Raw genomic sequence first — 15,325 nt, 5'->3', positions numbered from 1 at the left:
TTGACTCAAATCAAAATTTTAAAGGTCAAGTGTTATAAGCCTTCAAAACAGTTTCAAACTTGCAGGTTTTTATTAGAAGTCAAGTTAAGTGACTGATATTTACACATCTGATCAATAAACCTAAGTTTCGTTTTTATAATCACTGTCATTTAATATTATTAAGCATGTAAACACTACTAATCTCTAAACTCCCCTTTATATTACAGTGAAGTGTTGGCACTTTCAAGTCTTAATTAAGATTAGGTTGTATAACACAACTGATCATAATATAGTAATAGGAACATTTAAGGGTGGAACAAGACGAAACTAAAATTTCATAGAAAACACTCTGCCCCTTCAAGGGACCGCTTGTTGTTTAAAAATGATTTGTTTTTAGCAAGCTATAATTGACTTATTTTATAAATCTGATTTACAGTTAAATAATTGAATCCTCCCAAATAAATATCTATTGTGTTACGGGAATTAAATGGAGCTATAAACTTAACTCAAACTTCTTTCTAACTCAACATTCATTCAGCAAATATTAACTAAGCAACTTCAATTGGAATGCTGAAGGAAAAACAGCTATATTCTTTCTCCCTCAAAATGATGACAATAGAGTGAGGCCAGACAATTAAACAAGTAATTAAGATACTACGTGAGAGGCATTATAAGAGCGGAAACAAAGGGTTCAAGCTCTGTTTTGGAAAGGCTCCATCAGGATAATTCCAAGCTTAAAATGCACATTGATTAGACAAGCCAGGGATAGAACATGTGCTTATAGGTACACAGGTGAAAAAGAACATGTACCTCAGAGGAACTGAAAAAACAATTCCTTATGGCAGAGAAGAGTGCAAATGGCTCAATGGCCAGATTAGCAAATGAGTGAAAGCTAGTTTTCAAAGAGGCTTGCAAATCATGTTCAGTAAGATATCTGCAATTCTTCCTAAAGGTAACAAGAAGTCAATGAAAAATGAGAAGTAGGTGAGTGATATAAGTTATAATGGTTAATGTTTATTGAGTGTGTTCTAGACTATCATCTGCATGCTTTCTATGCATCAATTTCTTTAATTTTGACAATAACCCAGTGAGGTAGATACGATGATTACCCTCATCTTGCAGTGAGAAGATTGAGACTCATAGAAGTAACTTGCTAAAGGATAATTAGCTAACATAAGGCAGAATGAGGGTTTAAGTCCATGCATTCTAGCTCTGGGAATGAAGAAAAATAGAGATTCCAAAGATATTTAAAAGGAGTTGTTGATTAATTAAAGTCAGTTGGTGAGAGAAATAAAAAGTGCAGTGCACGGAATTTGGAAATCGGCAATGAGGTGACACTTAAAATGGGAATAAAGGAAGAAGGGCAACTTTCTGGTCATTAAAAGGTGGAGGGTATTTGTGGGAAGAATGTGCTAAACTTGATAAATTCAGAGTTGCCTATTTTGAATGCAAAATACTTGAATGGCACCAATTAGAAAGGTTTAGATAAGCCTGGTAGGTGAGGAAAATCCTTTCCTCTACCTTGTTAGGCACTGTGACTGGGCCTGAGAATTAAACTGACATAAGATAGATTAACAGAAGAGCACAAAAATTTTACTAAATATTGTGTACACAGAAGAACTTTCATAGGAAAAATGAAGACCTGAAGAAGCAGGTAGCACTTAGAGCTTATATACTTTTTAAACAAAGAATGATAAATTTGTGACATGACAAGATAAAGAAAAATGGTTTAAGCTTCTAGCAGCAGTAAATTGAGGGAAAGTGACTAGAAAATGCATAGTAGAAACAAATGGAAGATAAGGGTTATTTTAGTAGGTTTGTTTGCAAAGATCCATTTTGGCCTTGACTGGCAGGCTCTAGTGATAAGAATGTTCTTCTCTGACTGGTACATGGAAAATTTTATGGTCTTGCTTTTAAGCAGAAAGGGGGAGAACATCTACTATTTCTCAATTGCCTTCATCTCAAAATAATCAATATGCCGAAGTGGCATATTTGAGGGTGGCATATTCTTAACTCCTTCAGCTTGCAGGTTGCTCAAATATCTGACATTGAGGTTCAGGCATCATAAATTTACATAAGCTCATGGAAGCCACTGAAATGTCTGACGTCGCCCAGATAAAATGAGTATAGAGGAAAAACTGATGGCTCAGAAACACTACCAATAGGAGAGAAAATGCAGAAGGAATAATGGGCAATGGAGATGAAGAAAAAGTAGCTAGAACCGTGTGGTATCACAGAAGTCAAGGGCAGTGGGTTACCATCGGCTTTAAAATGAACTCAGACATAAACAGCATCCAAAAGGCCCTTCTCTGAATAATAATAACAGTAGATTATTTTTCTGGGTACTTTGTAAGGTGGTTATTAAATTAAGAGAAAAACCAAGGAAAAGATGCTTTTGAAGGATAATCAGTTCAATATTGTGTATTTTTACTTTGAAGTAGGACATGTTTCATCAATAAATATTTCTTTTGCATTTAATATGTGCCAGCATTGTTTTAAACACTTGGAATACAATTTAAACAAAGTAGAGAAAAGTAAACCCTGAACTTTCTGGCAAGGAAATGAAAAAATGGATAGATGATAGACAGATATATAGGTAGATACATAGGTAGGTAGGTACACAGGTAGATAGATGGAAGCTAAGAACCATATAAAATAAAAGGAAACAAGCCATGATAGGGAGACCTAGAGTCAGGCATCAAGGAGTAGGGTTGGGAAGATGGTGGCTTGTGGTTTTCAGTAGAACAATCCAGGTGGGCATCACTGAAAAGACAACAATTCAGAAAAGACAAAGTTGTTGAGGGAGTTAACCATGTCGATATTTAGAGGAGATATTTCAATCAGAGGGAACAATCAGAATAAAAGTTGCCAAGTGAGCACATGCTTTGCATGTTCCCAAACCTAAAGGAGGCAGCCTTTGGAGCAAACAGAAAGAAAACAGTAGGGTGGAGCTGACCACATACACTGAGTAGGTGAAGACTGCATATAAAACTAGTTGTGGGTAAACATTAAAAATTCAGTTGTGGACAGGAATGGTTGAGCTGTCTATTTTGCAACAAAATGAAGATACTGAGAAGTTTGCTTGAAGGTTAATTTAGGAGTTCGGGAGAGGAGTCTATGTTGGAGATCACATTTGTGTGTCACAGCATACTGGTGGTTTTCACACCAGACAGATTACCGAGGGAGTGACCGTGCAAAGAAAAAACAAGAAGATTAAGTATTGAGCTAGAGGACACTCCAACCTATAGGGTTTGGGTGAAGAGAAGGAAGCAGCAGAAAAGACTGGAAGAAAGCATCAACATAGTAGAAAGATGAAGGGAATGAGTTGTCATGATCCAGGTGTGACAAGGAAGAGGGAGTGATCAACTCTGTCAGATGCTTCTGATTGGTCAAATAAGATAGATGGACAACTGACTATTTAGTTTAACAGCATGATGTTATTAATGTCCTTAACAAATGCAGTCACAGTAAAGTGGTGGGGCAAAATACTGAGGAAGTGAATTTAAGGGAAAACAGGAGAGAGATGGCAATAATGAGTGTAGAGAAGTTGTTTGAGAATTTCTACTGCAGTGGACATATTAGTAGGCAATAGAAATTCAAGCCTGAGGCTTCACTTAAACAGTAAATATTTAGAGGTCACTTCGCATGTGCTAAGTAACAATTTAAAAGGTCTTCAGAATATAGAAATAAAAGTGGCACTGTTCCTTCCCAAGGAGCTCAGAGTTAGCAAAGTGAAGATATATTAAAATACAGGTTGATAATTGTTATAATAAGAGGAAAACTGAAGGTGCTATAAATTCACATAATAGGGCATATATCTAGACTAAGTGGGACAATGAATGCTCAGAGTAATTGACATATAAAGTGGATATTGTCAGGTTAAGTCAAAATTACTGAAATGAAAGGATTAGAAAGGAGAACAAATCTAGAAATAATTTTAGCAGAAGGTGGTATGACCACAAAGGCCTAAAGACATGAACTGCAAGTACTTATGTGGTTTGGGAGTGTAGGATCCAAGGATATGGAAGGGGATGGTTAAAGTACGGGAAATCAGCAAAAAAAGGAAAAGTCAAAGTCTCAAACATTGCAGTCCAAAAAAGGAATTTTTTTAAGAGAAAAAGAGCATAATGAAGACTCTTTGAGTAGGGTCAAGTCATGATCAGATCTGCATTTTTTAAATGTGGTAGAGAGAATGTATTAAGTTCTAAATGTATAAAGTAGTTGGCCAATATTTTTTGAGAATCACCTACATAGAAGTGATAGCTAAAGCTATAAGAATTGACATTAGAAGAAAACTGACTTTGCAACCAAAATAATCTTGCAAAAAAGATAACATCACGTCCCTAGTTAAAGCTCTTTAATGGTATTCAGAATCTTGACTCCCATAGTTTTCCTGCACTTGTATTCTCCTTCAACTGATTGCTTCAGGATATTGGCCTTCTTTCTATTTTCAGAACTCTCCAAACACTCCTCAGATGACCTTGTTTCTTCTAGGTGACCTCTGCTCATGGAATGCTTTCTCCTCTGATAGACATAGGGCTCATCTCACATTGCCAGGACTCAGCTTAATTGTCATCTTGTTAGAACGTCTTCCCTGACAAACACAATCGAAAGTAATCAACTCGTCACTTGGGCTCACATGACCTTTCATAGTATTTCTGCCATTATCTTATTTTATTATTTTGATTGACTTACTGTCTATTTCCTTTCCATACTCCAGTCTGCTGATACAGGTTGTGAGCCCTACAAGAATAGAAATTCCTTCTGTCTTTACCCCGGAATTGTTGCACCTGGAACAGTGCTTGAAACATGTGAGTGAATCCATAAAAACTCCTATGCGCTTCTTAAAGTATAGAGGCTAATTATTTCTTAACGGCAAGTATATTTTTCTGAAATTAAAAGGACAAGCCTGTAGGAAAGTCTAAAATCCTGTCATAACTAGAGGAGCCTAAAAAGACATGACAATTGTAGTATTATGCATCTATGTAGGTATATAAATATATGTGTACATATGTATGTATATATATAACATAATATGATATCCTGGATAGGATCCTAAAACAGAAAAAAAAACAAACATAAAAACTAAGGAAATCTGAATAAACTGAGCACTTTAGTTAATTATAATATATCAATATAGATTGATTAACTGTAATAAATGTACACTGTAATAAATAAATAAGATAAATTATATTAAATGTGAATACTAATAAATATATTAAAAATTAAGGAAATTGTATGTGTAGGGGGAATATATGGGAATTTTCTTTAATATTCACTCAGTATTTCTGTGTATCTAAAACTGTTTGAAAGAATGTCTTTAGTAAAAAAAATTAAATGCGAACAGACTTACAAAATACAGGAATATGTTAATTATCACCTGAAAGTTTGTGAAACAATAACCCCACCTTGCCCCAGAGGAATCACTTTGACATTTCACTGTAGTTCCCTCCAGACCTGGAAATATTTACACACACACACTGACAAATGTGATCATTATAATAATGCTGTTATCTGTTGGCTTTTGCTTGCTTGTTTGTTTTCACTTCATAACATATCACATTCATCTTTCTAACTCAACGAAAGGTCTACCTCATTCTTCCTGTGGCCCAAGAGTATTCCAGTATTTGATAGAGCAGTTTATTCACCTGGTTCCCCACTGATGAAGAGTTAAGTTGTTTTGTTGATATAAACCATGATACAAGTCTACCTTGTGATCCGCTCTACATGTTTGCTCTTTTCAGCAGTACAAAGCTACCTCATTTGCCACAAGCTAATCCCAAAGTCTTCTTCTCTAGGCAAGAAAAACAACACCATTCTGTGGCTGTATAAGAAGACTTATAAAGAAACATTATAATAACATGAATGTGACTTTAAAAGTTTCTCTGGTAGGATATTTAAAAGGCTGATTACAATGATTGCTTTGAAGGAGAGCTGAATGATGGAGAGAAGTAAGATGCAAAGTTGTTCCATTAACTCCAAGTGGAAACCACGCAAACACGTCACAATGCCAGAGGCATGCCCCAGAGTTCGTAATGCAGCCTCCCTACCTTCTGGATTTTAAGCCATGTCTCCATATTAGCAATTCAGAAAGTTACTTGAAAAAAAATAAAAATGCTATCTGAGACTAATTTGCATAATTGTTTTATTCTTTAAATAAAATGATTGTCCTCAGACTATAACTAACAGAACAATCAAAACAACCCAACAATCTGTTGTTAGGGTTCAAATGTAACCATACTATTGTTATAAATCTATGGTAGGCTTTTATGTCAAAACTAGATGAAGATATCAATGTTTATCATTAAATAAGAATAAAAAGTATTTCTGGTTGCATCTAAGAATGCTAGCCTCCCAATAACTCTCTTACTTTAGGCGCAGAATCACTGGACACTATGCCCAGCTGCAAAACTCTATCTATGAATGTAGTGTTTAGCTATTGAGAATGACTCGCCCGTGCAATATGGTCAGAAGTATTTGGGTGAGGCTTCTACAATACAAGAGATGAATCTTTGGTTACTTGTCTTTCTTCTTCCTGTTCAGAAATTAGCATGAAGTGATGATTAGAACCTCAGTCATATCTTGTCATATTGAGAATGGAAGCTCATGTGCTAAAGATTATGGAGCAGAAAAACAGATGAAACCTTGCTTTTTTGATGTGGAGTTTTCATGCTAATCCTGGACTGTCACATCTGCATTTTTTCTTTTTTTGTGAGAATAAAGCCCTGGCTTGTTTAAGTTACCACAGTTACATTTCTGTTACTACCAGCTATACAAAATTCATACATCCGATAAGGGAGAATAACAAAATTATAACTCTGTTGGGAGCGGTACTAAAATATCATTTGTTTGGTTCCAAGCCATCAGGCAACTACTTTGCTGCAAATTACCCCTTAAAATTTCCATTTCTTTTCTGACCTGTACCAGAAAAGTTAATGATACTTCCAGAAAGTAGGATCTTAAATCTGTAATACTACTTTAAATATCTTTTTCCTTCTGGTTTGCTATGTGATCATAAAACTGTTAAAGTAATAGCAAAATAAATTGGTGCATATTCTCTTGTTTGCATAGAACCATCTACTTACATTCTATGGATTTAAATTTTTTCTGAGGGTAAACTCATGTTTAGAAAGCAAGGATCATTTCAGTACTTTACATTAACAATTTTACAATTAAATAATGACCCAGGCTTTGATCAGGGATTATAAAACAGAAGAGAATACCACGTGTTAAAATAAGTGAGAAAATACTTTTGTTTTCGATTAAAACATTTTAGTTAAGAACAGAAGGCCTTTTGTTTTCTCGCCCTCATTAGATTGCTTCCCGAAGCTTTGGAAAACCAGTATACACAGAACGACAGCCAGGGCATTTTGCTTGTTGAAAGGAAATGTGTGAAATAGATGAGCCGGTCATAAATGACTTTGCAAAGCTGCCATGTCTGCTAACCTGACACATTAACTACAGAGATTTTGAGAGATTCCCAGAATGACTTTCCTTGCAATGTCAAAGCAGGATTTCCATCATCAACATCTGTCACTGTCCTTTGGAGGTTTTTGTTCACTATGTTTATAAACTGACCTGTCTAAGTTCTTAAATAATACCTGTATAATTTACTCTGCTTACATTACATATGGTTTTATGGACTTTTGAGTCAATGATTGCTTTATAAATGCATTTAATAACAATTTACAGAAGAGAATTCTTATAACTTTTTAATCTAAAGAAAACTACTCTGGATTTGTAGATAGAAGTCACTTTCTCTGATCTCAGTGTCTTTTAGCAATAGGTTCAGAACACCAGAAACATGCAGGGTACAGACTTGTATTTTCTCTCTTACTGACACAAATCAAGTGCAGATTTATCAAGCTGTGAAATATATTAAGTTCACATGGTTTTAACAAAGGGTTACCAAACCTCAAGAACCTGCTGTGATTCAAACTACTTTCAGATGTCCTTTTAATTATATTAAATGAAAGTTTGGGTTGGCTTTGATGCTATGGGCAAACATTGAAATCTCTTGAAAGAGCTGCTAAAAGTACTCCCTGTTGCTGTAGTTAATATACTACAATTTATGCACACTGCTAGCCAATTTATTCCAGCCCCTTTAACAAGGATATCCAGCCTGACAGGCCACACAGAAGAGTATCACGAGTCAAGCAAAACACAAATCATTAGAGGACTCCGGAAGTTGTCTGACATGCACCACAGAGCTCTTTGTCACACAGCCAATTAAGTGACCAAACAAGGAACTCAAAAATACTCATTAATTTCTTCGTAGCAGTATAAATGGAGGTTAGAATCCTTCTTGTCTCATACACAAAAAGCACACAAGTAAAACTGGCATAATTCAATTTGCACATTATCAAAGGTGGAAGTAGCAACTCTGGTTCACAGAAAGTCTGGATTAAAGACAAAAAATTAAGGAAAATGTAAAAATGTTTAGATAATACCTATAATAACAGATATCTGGATATTGGAATTTTTAAATTAATCAAGTATTGACATTTTATCCTTGAAAAGCTGTATCAGTATTTCTGAGCAGATCCAGCAGCACTTGACCTCATTTCCTTCTCTGGGAAACCTGAACTTGAGTAGACTTCTGGATGCCTTCCTCTCTAGGCCTTCCTCCTTCCTTAATGCTGCTCAATCACTGGGTTCTCTTCTTCTTCCTGATGTCTTAATGTGACAGTGTCCTGGAGCTCAGTCCTGGACTCTTTTCCCTCTCTAAGCTCAGTTCCTTGATGGATTTATCTAGAACATGGGTTGTAAATGCCACTTAAAGTGAAACATTACGAAATTATTTCATGCCTGATGTCTTAGCTGAACTTCAAGCTCATATATCTAACTGAATGTTTAACATCTATATTGCATATCTAATAGGAACCTCAAAGTTAACATGCTCCAAATAAATTTTTGTGACCTGCCCAATAGGTCACAAATTAGATCACCTTAATAAATGGTGTCTTCATTATTCAAGGTGCTCAGGCAAATCACTTTCTGTAATTTTAACTTCTCTCTGACACTTCACATATAATCCCTTAGCAAATTCTGTTTTTCCCACTTAAAAAAGTCCTGAATGTGAATAATTATCTCAGTATCTCATTCTCTTTTCTACTACAAGTGACCATTATTTCTATTTTTTCTTTTTTATTGAATTTATTGGGGTGCCATTGGTTGATAAAATTATGTAGCTTTCAGGTGTACAGTTCTATAATACATCATCTGTATATTGTATCGTGTGTTCACAATCCCAAATCAGATCTCCTTCCATCACCATTTATTCCCCTTGTCTACCTTCCCCCCATCAACCTTTCCCTCTGGTAATCACCATACTGTTGTGTGTGTCTTTGAGGTTTGTTTGTTTTTTGGGGTGGGGGTTGCTTAATCTCTTCACCTTTTTCACCTAGCCCCATAATCTCCCTCCTCCTTCCCCCCACAGCTGTCAATCTTTTCTCTGTATATATGAGTTTGTTTCTATTCACTATTTCTAAATTGGTAACCTTGTTTCACCTCTTAATTTTCCTGCTATAATCTACCTTCCACTTTTTCAATTTACCAGTTCATGTCATCTCTCTGGTCAGAAACCAGCCCTGGCTGGTGTGGCTCAGTGAATTGAGTGCGGGCCTGTGAACCAAGGAGTTGCTGGTTCAATTCCTGGGGTTGCTGGTTCGATTCCCAGTCAGGGCACATGCCTGGGTTGCAGGCCAGATTCCCAGTGGGGGATGCATGGGAGGCAACCACACACTGATGTTTCTCTCCCTCTCTTCCCTTCTCTCTCTTCTCTCTAAAAATAAAAAGACCAGTGATTTACACTAGAATAAAAGTTAAAAGTCCTTGGAATAAAATCCAAAGTGCCAAAGTCCTTGCAATGGTCTATCAGATCTGGGCCCTTGCCCCCTCCCAGAGACCCCCAGGGACCCCCAGACATGCTAGAGATTCTTGTCCCATTACCACCTTCTCCTTCATTTGGCTCCAGTTGCAATATCCTCGTGGTGTGAGGAACACCACCAGACATATTTCAACCTCAGAATCTTTCTACTAGATCTGCATTTGCATAGCTCACTTCTTCACTCTCTTTAGAGTTTTGCTCCAATATCACCTCAGTAATGTACTTCCTGTTTTTGTAGGAGAGAAGAATTTGCCACTCCAAAATATGTCTGTATAGCATAATAATTATTTTAAGGTAGTTATTTTTAAGAAGTAGCAGATGTAGGAGAAGCTCTGAAAACTTAGAAGAGATATCTGCATTTATAAAGGAAATTTTTATTAAAAATTTTATAGATAGAATTTTTTAAACTTCATTTTACTTATTTATTTATTTATTTATTTATTTATTTATCTATCAAATAGAGTGGAAGGGAGGTAGAAAGAGAGGAAAATATCAATGTGTGGTTGCCTCTGGTGCGCCCGCCACTGGGGACCTGGCCCACAACTCAGGCCTGTGCCCTGACTGGGAATCACATGGGCAACCCTTTGGATCCCAGGCCACCACTCAATCCACTGAGCCACACCAACCAGGGGTCTTTTTTTCAAATTTAATACATGAAGTTCTTCAAGTGTATTTTATTCCTATTTCATAGAGAGTTCAGAACATGCTCTGAACATAGAAACAATAGCGAACACAAACCTTTAAAATTCAGATAGACTAAAGTATTATTCACTCTAGAAATTCATAGAATAATTAAGCCTAACAGAAGTAATGCCATGTATTAACGAAAAGAGCATTTCCTCTTCACTGATATTCTGTGCGTATTTGGTACTTTGAAGATGTTTGGTCAGTAGATGAAACATTTACCTATAGCCAGGCAATTATAACACCAGGAAATCAGCCACTGAATAAACCGTGCTATTAATTTTCCATCAGAGATTTGTGTTTGAATGACCATGCATTTCATACATTTACATACTGAAAGGCTAATTATCTCCAAGGCCCCATTGAGGGGTTAGCACAGATTGCAATCAAAAACAATTCTAAAATTGCTCAGAAATGATCTTCAGCTTTCATTGCTGGAGAATACTTTCATTACTGGAAAATACTTTCATTGCTCTATTGCACATACTAAGAGGATATATACACACACACACACACATACACATACACACATATATATATATACACATATATATACCCCAAAGCAATTTTCTTTCCTTAAACCTTAGAAAAAATAAACATGAACAGTTTCTGACACATAAAGATTCACTATTTTATAAAGTAAAATGTAAAATCTTATCTTCCTAACACCTGTTTGGTATCTAAATTATTACTTCGTTCTTTCTAAACGACTCTTTCCCAATGTACCCCTGTTGTGAATAGACAGGTCAGATTTAGTCTCCGTACCGCCAGTCTGAGAACCGGCAACTGGTTTCTGAGGGTCTCTCTCTCTCTATGCCATTAGCCTTCCTCTTTAAAAATGATATGATCCACATAAAGAATAAAGTTTGTAGTCACAGTTCCATATGTTTCCTTCCTTCCTGAAGAAGGGGAGCATCGCATAGCACCCCAAACTGTTCACGGTGACATGTGGATAATTTTTAGCTGAATCCCATCGCCTCAGGAACATTTTTACCTCTCCCTTAACTATCTAAAAGAATTTAGATAGGAAGCCTACATCAGAAAAAGAGCTATTACCAGAAAAGTCATTTTTTTTTAATCTGAAAGATTTGTCTGCACGGCAGGGCCAGCATCTGTTTACCAAACATCTGTGCTTCTCATTTTGTGCGTTTCCCTCCTCCCCTTTGAAGCCCCAGGCCCGATCCCTTTCCTGGGCCCAGAATGGCACATAAACCCCAACTGCACAACTGCCTTTGAGTCCCACGTCTTCATAGGGCTCCCACACATAATTAAAATTCTTTTTTCCTGCTAATCTGTCTCACATCAATTTTATTATTAGACCAGCCAAAGACCCTAGAACGGAAGAAAGGAAAATTTTCCACCCCTACACTGCCTTCCTTCCTTTCTTGTAAAAAGAACTATAAAGCTTATTACTGGGATTTTTTGTTTCATACAGAACTCATAAATACTGAAATGGTTTTTACCTTGCTTAGAAACAGACTATACCATGTTAACTGGAGAAAAGCTACGTTTACTTTGGGATTAAGCGCAGCACACCTCCAACACTGTGGTTTGGAAGCACAGTACAGCAAGCACCCCGGGCTATTCCTGTCTTACCACAATCTCACTGTCATTCGGAATGACTTGCTACTCACACATTAGCTGGCCCCACATAGTAATGAAATGTTCCATACACACCTCTTTGAGGAAGTCAGAGAGAAATGCATTACACCCAACTCACCTTTTAGCGATGATCACACTCCTCACACCCCAAGTTGCACCTCCTTCTTACTCTTTGGGTCTCTTGTATGACAGAGCGTCGGCATTGCCACACCTTTTCAGCACATACCCTTTCGTATGATTTCTCCCTTCCCACCCTTGGCACCCTCCCTGAAATTTTAGTTCAACAGTGTTTATTATACTTTTTTTTTCTTTCAGATGCCCATACATGCTATCACCAGCAAAGACAATTCAACAACTTAACACATTTATAAAAACGCAGAAAGTACCTGGACATAGGCTCTGCAAGAGCGCTCTCTTTTCTGAAGCTGAATCCATTAAGACAGCAGATTAAACACAGAATAGAAAAAACAAGTTAGTGACAGAAGGAACAAGAAAAATAAAAGAACACATCTACACAAAACACCTTATTTTGTTGTGTACTACTTTCCAGAAGAGAATGAGAGCTAAGCAGCAGCAAAATGTAAGCCGTGGCTTGAAAAATAGTGGCCAACACACTTTCTGAACAACCCAAGTGAAAACTGGATGGTGTGAAGCTGTTAATGATGGAAAGAAATCTTGGAATAAATTTAGTAGAAATTAGTAAAAATCAATATACTTCATTCATTTGAAATGATCCATTTCCCATCTAGTTAGTTATTAAGTCATGGGCCACAAATGAAGACATATGAAATTAAGTAATGTATGACAAAAATTTGGAACCCATTGTTCAAAGATAGGATGTTGTTTGTGGTTCACATATTATATAGTTGGTTAGTATGCAACCACCAACTATGTGTTCAAACATACAAAAAATTCTCGTTATCAGAAAATATAAGTGCCCATTCGTTATGACTATTTGATTCTAAGGGACAAGTACCAAGAGATAAGTAACTTCTGATTGAAAGACTGTAAACAATATCCTGATTTACCACTGCTTTTATTTCTTAAATAATTTCTTTTGACAGTTTTGACCAAATAAAAATTTATACATTTTAGAAACTTCTGGGGGATAAGAAGCCTGTTTTTATTTATTTGCACATACAATGATGTTTTACTGAGCAAAGATTAATAGCAAGTCATGTTCATTCCCAAACATTTTTTCCCGATAATAAAAAAGAATAACAAGCTTATCTGCACTATTTAAATAAATGACCCCAAATTATATAAACTTGATTGTGGGTTTTCCTACTCTTTCCTATTTTTTCCTTCCATAGCCTTATTGTTGAAGGAGAAATTACTCAGTTTTGAGATAGTTGCTGTGATGCCTTTTGTGTGGCTAACACTCTCCCAACGTTAGTGCATGCATTCTTCAATGGGCACAGAGCTGTTACTCCTCTAAAGAATTAAGCGAGGAATGAATGCAAGTAAATTTCCAGCACTGTCATTTGGATCATTGACTTGCATCTTGAGTTTTGCAGGACTCTAAACCCTCCAGAATTTCAACATAGAGCATGATTGATTTGTAAGGAGTTGACTTTGCAAATATGATGGGTTATAACTGTTTCAGGGAACAGTGCGAACCACAGGAAATGAGAACAAGCCAGCAAGCAGGTGAATAACCTTTGCCCTCCCATCTCTTTACCGCACCATGCAAATTAACATATGACAAACCACATTATATAAACAATTGAAATGAGCCAAATGGGGAAAAAAAGAGCATAAAAAAGCTTCACAAATGGAAATTTGCCCATTATGTAGTTATTTGATATTCAGGGTAGGCAAGCTGATTAGCTGTAGCCAGTTAAAATGTGACATTAATTGCCAGCTTTACCTGATACTTTCAGACATCAGCACTACTTTTAAATAAAGATACAAAGTATTGCTATACAAGTAATGTTATGGATATGTAACATTAATAGAAATTACTACTTGCAGTACATTATGATAACAATAGCTGGCGGCAATAGTCATTAATAGCATCCAGTCAGCCTGCGTAATAACACGTTAACATCGCTGCACGCTCTGACTACTTAGGCAACTGTAGATTATGTTCTACCAGGGGCTTGGTTGATTTTATCATGGATTTAACTGACAAAAATAACTCCTTTATGCTCTGCAAGAAAAAATAATTTTATCTAAAATATAAAACTGAATATGAAATTGCATCAAAAAAAACTTGCCAGATAAAAATCAGGCTTTCTTATGTCATACCATCACTATTTAAAATTTTTCTTCCATTTAATGAGTGAGACCCTTAGTTTAATAATGCACAAAATATATATATATACACACACATATACCATGCTGCAGTCACTTTTCATTTTAAAGGGAGATGTTCATTTAGTGAATTCCATGAAAGACATTGTCAGTGCCAAATTCTTACTTTTTAAGTGGTAAGATTATCATGATATTCAAGGCTTTAAAATCCAGCTTCAATAACTGATCATCTCTACCACACAAATACTTTTCAGAAAACACAATTAGACTTGATGGCAGCAATCCTAACATATTTTTACCATGAAGTTGATTCACCATGTGAGATGTTGTTACATAAATTATATTTGTTATAAATGTATAAAATAAATTCTATATATTTAAGTAAATAAGGTGCTTATGTAGTATATGGTTATATACAGTATACATATAAAATGCTTACATGTGTGTATAATGTATACATTTACATTTATAAATATAAATAAAATATATAAAATACATGCTTTCTGAAGTTTAAAAAATGAATTATTTACTATCAAATTTGCTGAAATATATTAAACCTTTTAAATTTTATTGTAGTGATGTAAAATCTTAGCAATTTAAATATCAAAAGGAAATAAAAATAGAGCTTGTCAGGATGGCCGAGTGGTCTAATATCAAAAGGAAATAAAAATTAAAACCTAGTTACCTGCCTGGGGAGTTTTTAAATATAATATTAATTAGATTAAATTATTTCATTTTAAAAATATCTAGAATGAATTGCTAATATCCTTTCTCATTGTTTTTATTTTCTAAATTTCTATTTATTGATTAGACATTTGCTTTATTGTTGTTGATCATTTTAATAGAAAGTTTGAAAGGAAAAAATAGAAATAAAATAAATTACATTTATTGATCCTGCCAGAATTTAGCACACAG

The 15,325-nt window shown here is 35.5% G+C and overlaps 1 protein-coding gene across 19 annotated transcripts in view; it reads right to left on the bottom strand.

The window, feature by feature from the left end:
* Nucleotides 1–15,325, bottom strand: part of ADGRL3 (adhesion G protein-coupled receptor L3) — a 757,443-nt gene that overhangs the window by 128,206 nt on the left and 613,912 nt on the right. For 14 of the 19 annotated variants that reach the window (XM_053922390.2, XM_045185777.3, XM_053922389.2 and 11 more), the window contains one exon: nucleotides 12,541–12,579. The exons of the other annotated variants lie outside the window; for them this stretch is intronic. In XM_053922390.2, coding sequence (XP_053778365.1) covers nucleotides 12,541–12,579 — 39 coding nt within the window. The remainder of the gene's footprint in view (nucleotides 1–12,540; nucleotides 12,580–15,325) is intronic. 19 annotated transcript variants of the gene reach the window in all.

Source organism: Desmodus rotundus, chromosome 4 (assembly GCF_022682495.2).
Source record: "Desmodus rotundus isolate HL8 chromosome 4, HLdesRot8A.1, whole genome shotgun sequence".
Taxonomy (NCBI): Eukaryota; Metazoa; Chordata; class Mammalia; order Chiroptera; family Phyllostomidae; genus Desmodus; species Desmodus rotundus.
Note: the sequence above shows the minus strand (reverse complement) of the source record. Positions and strands in the feature narration are given on the sequence as shown.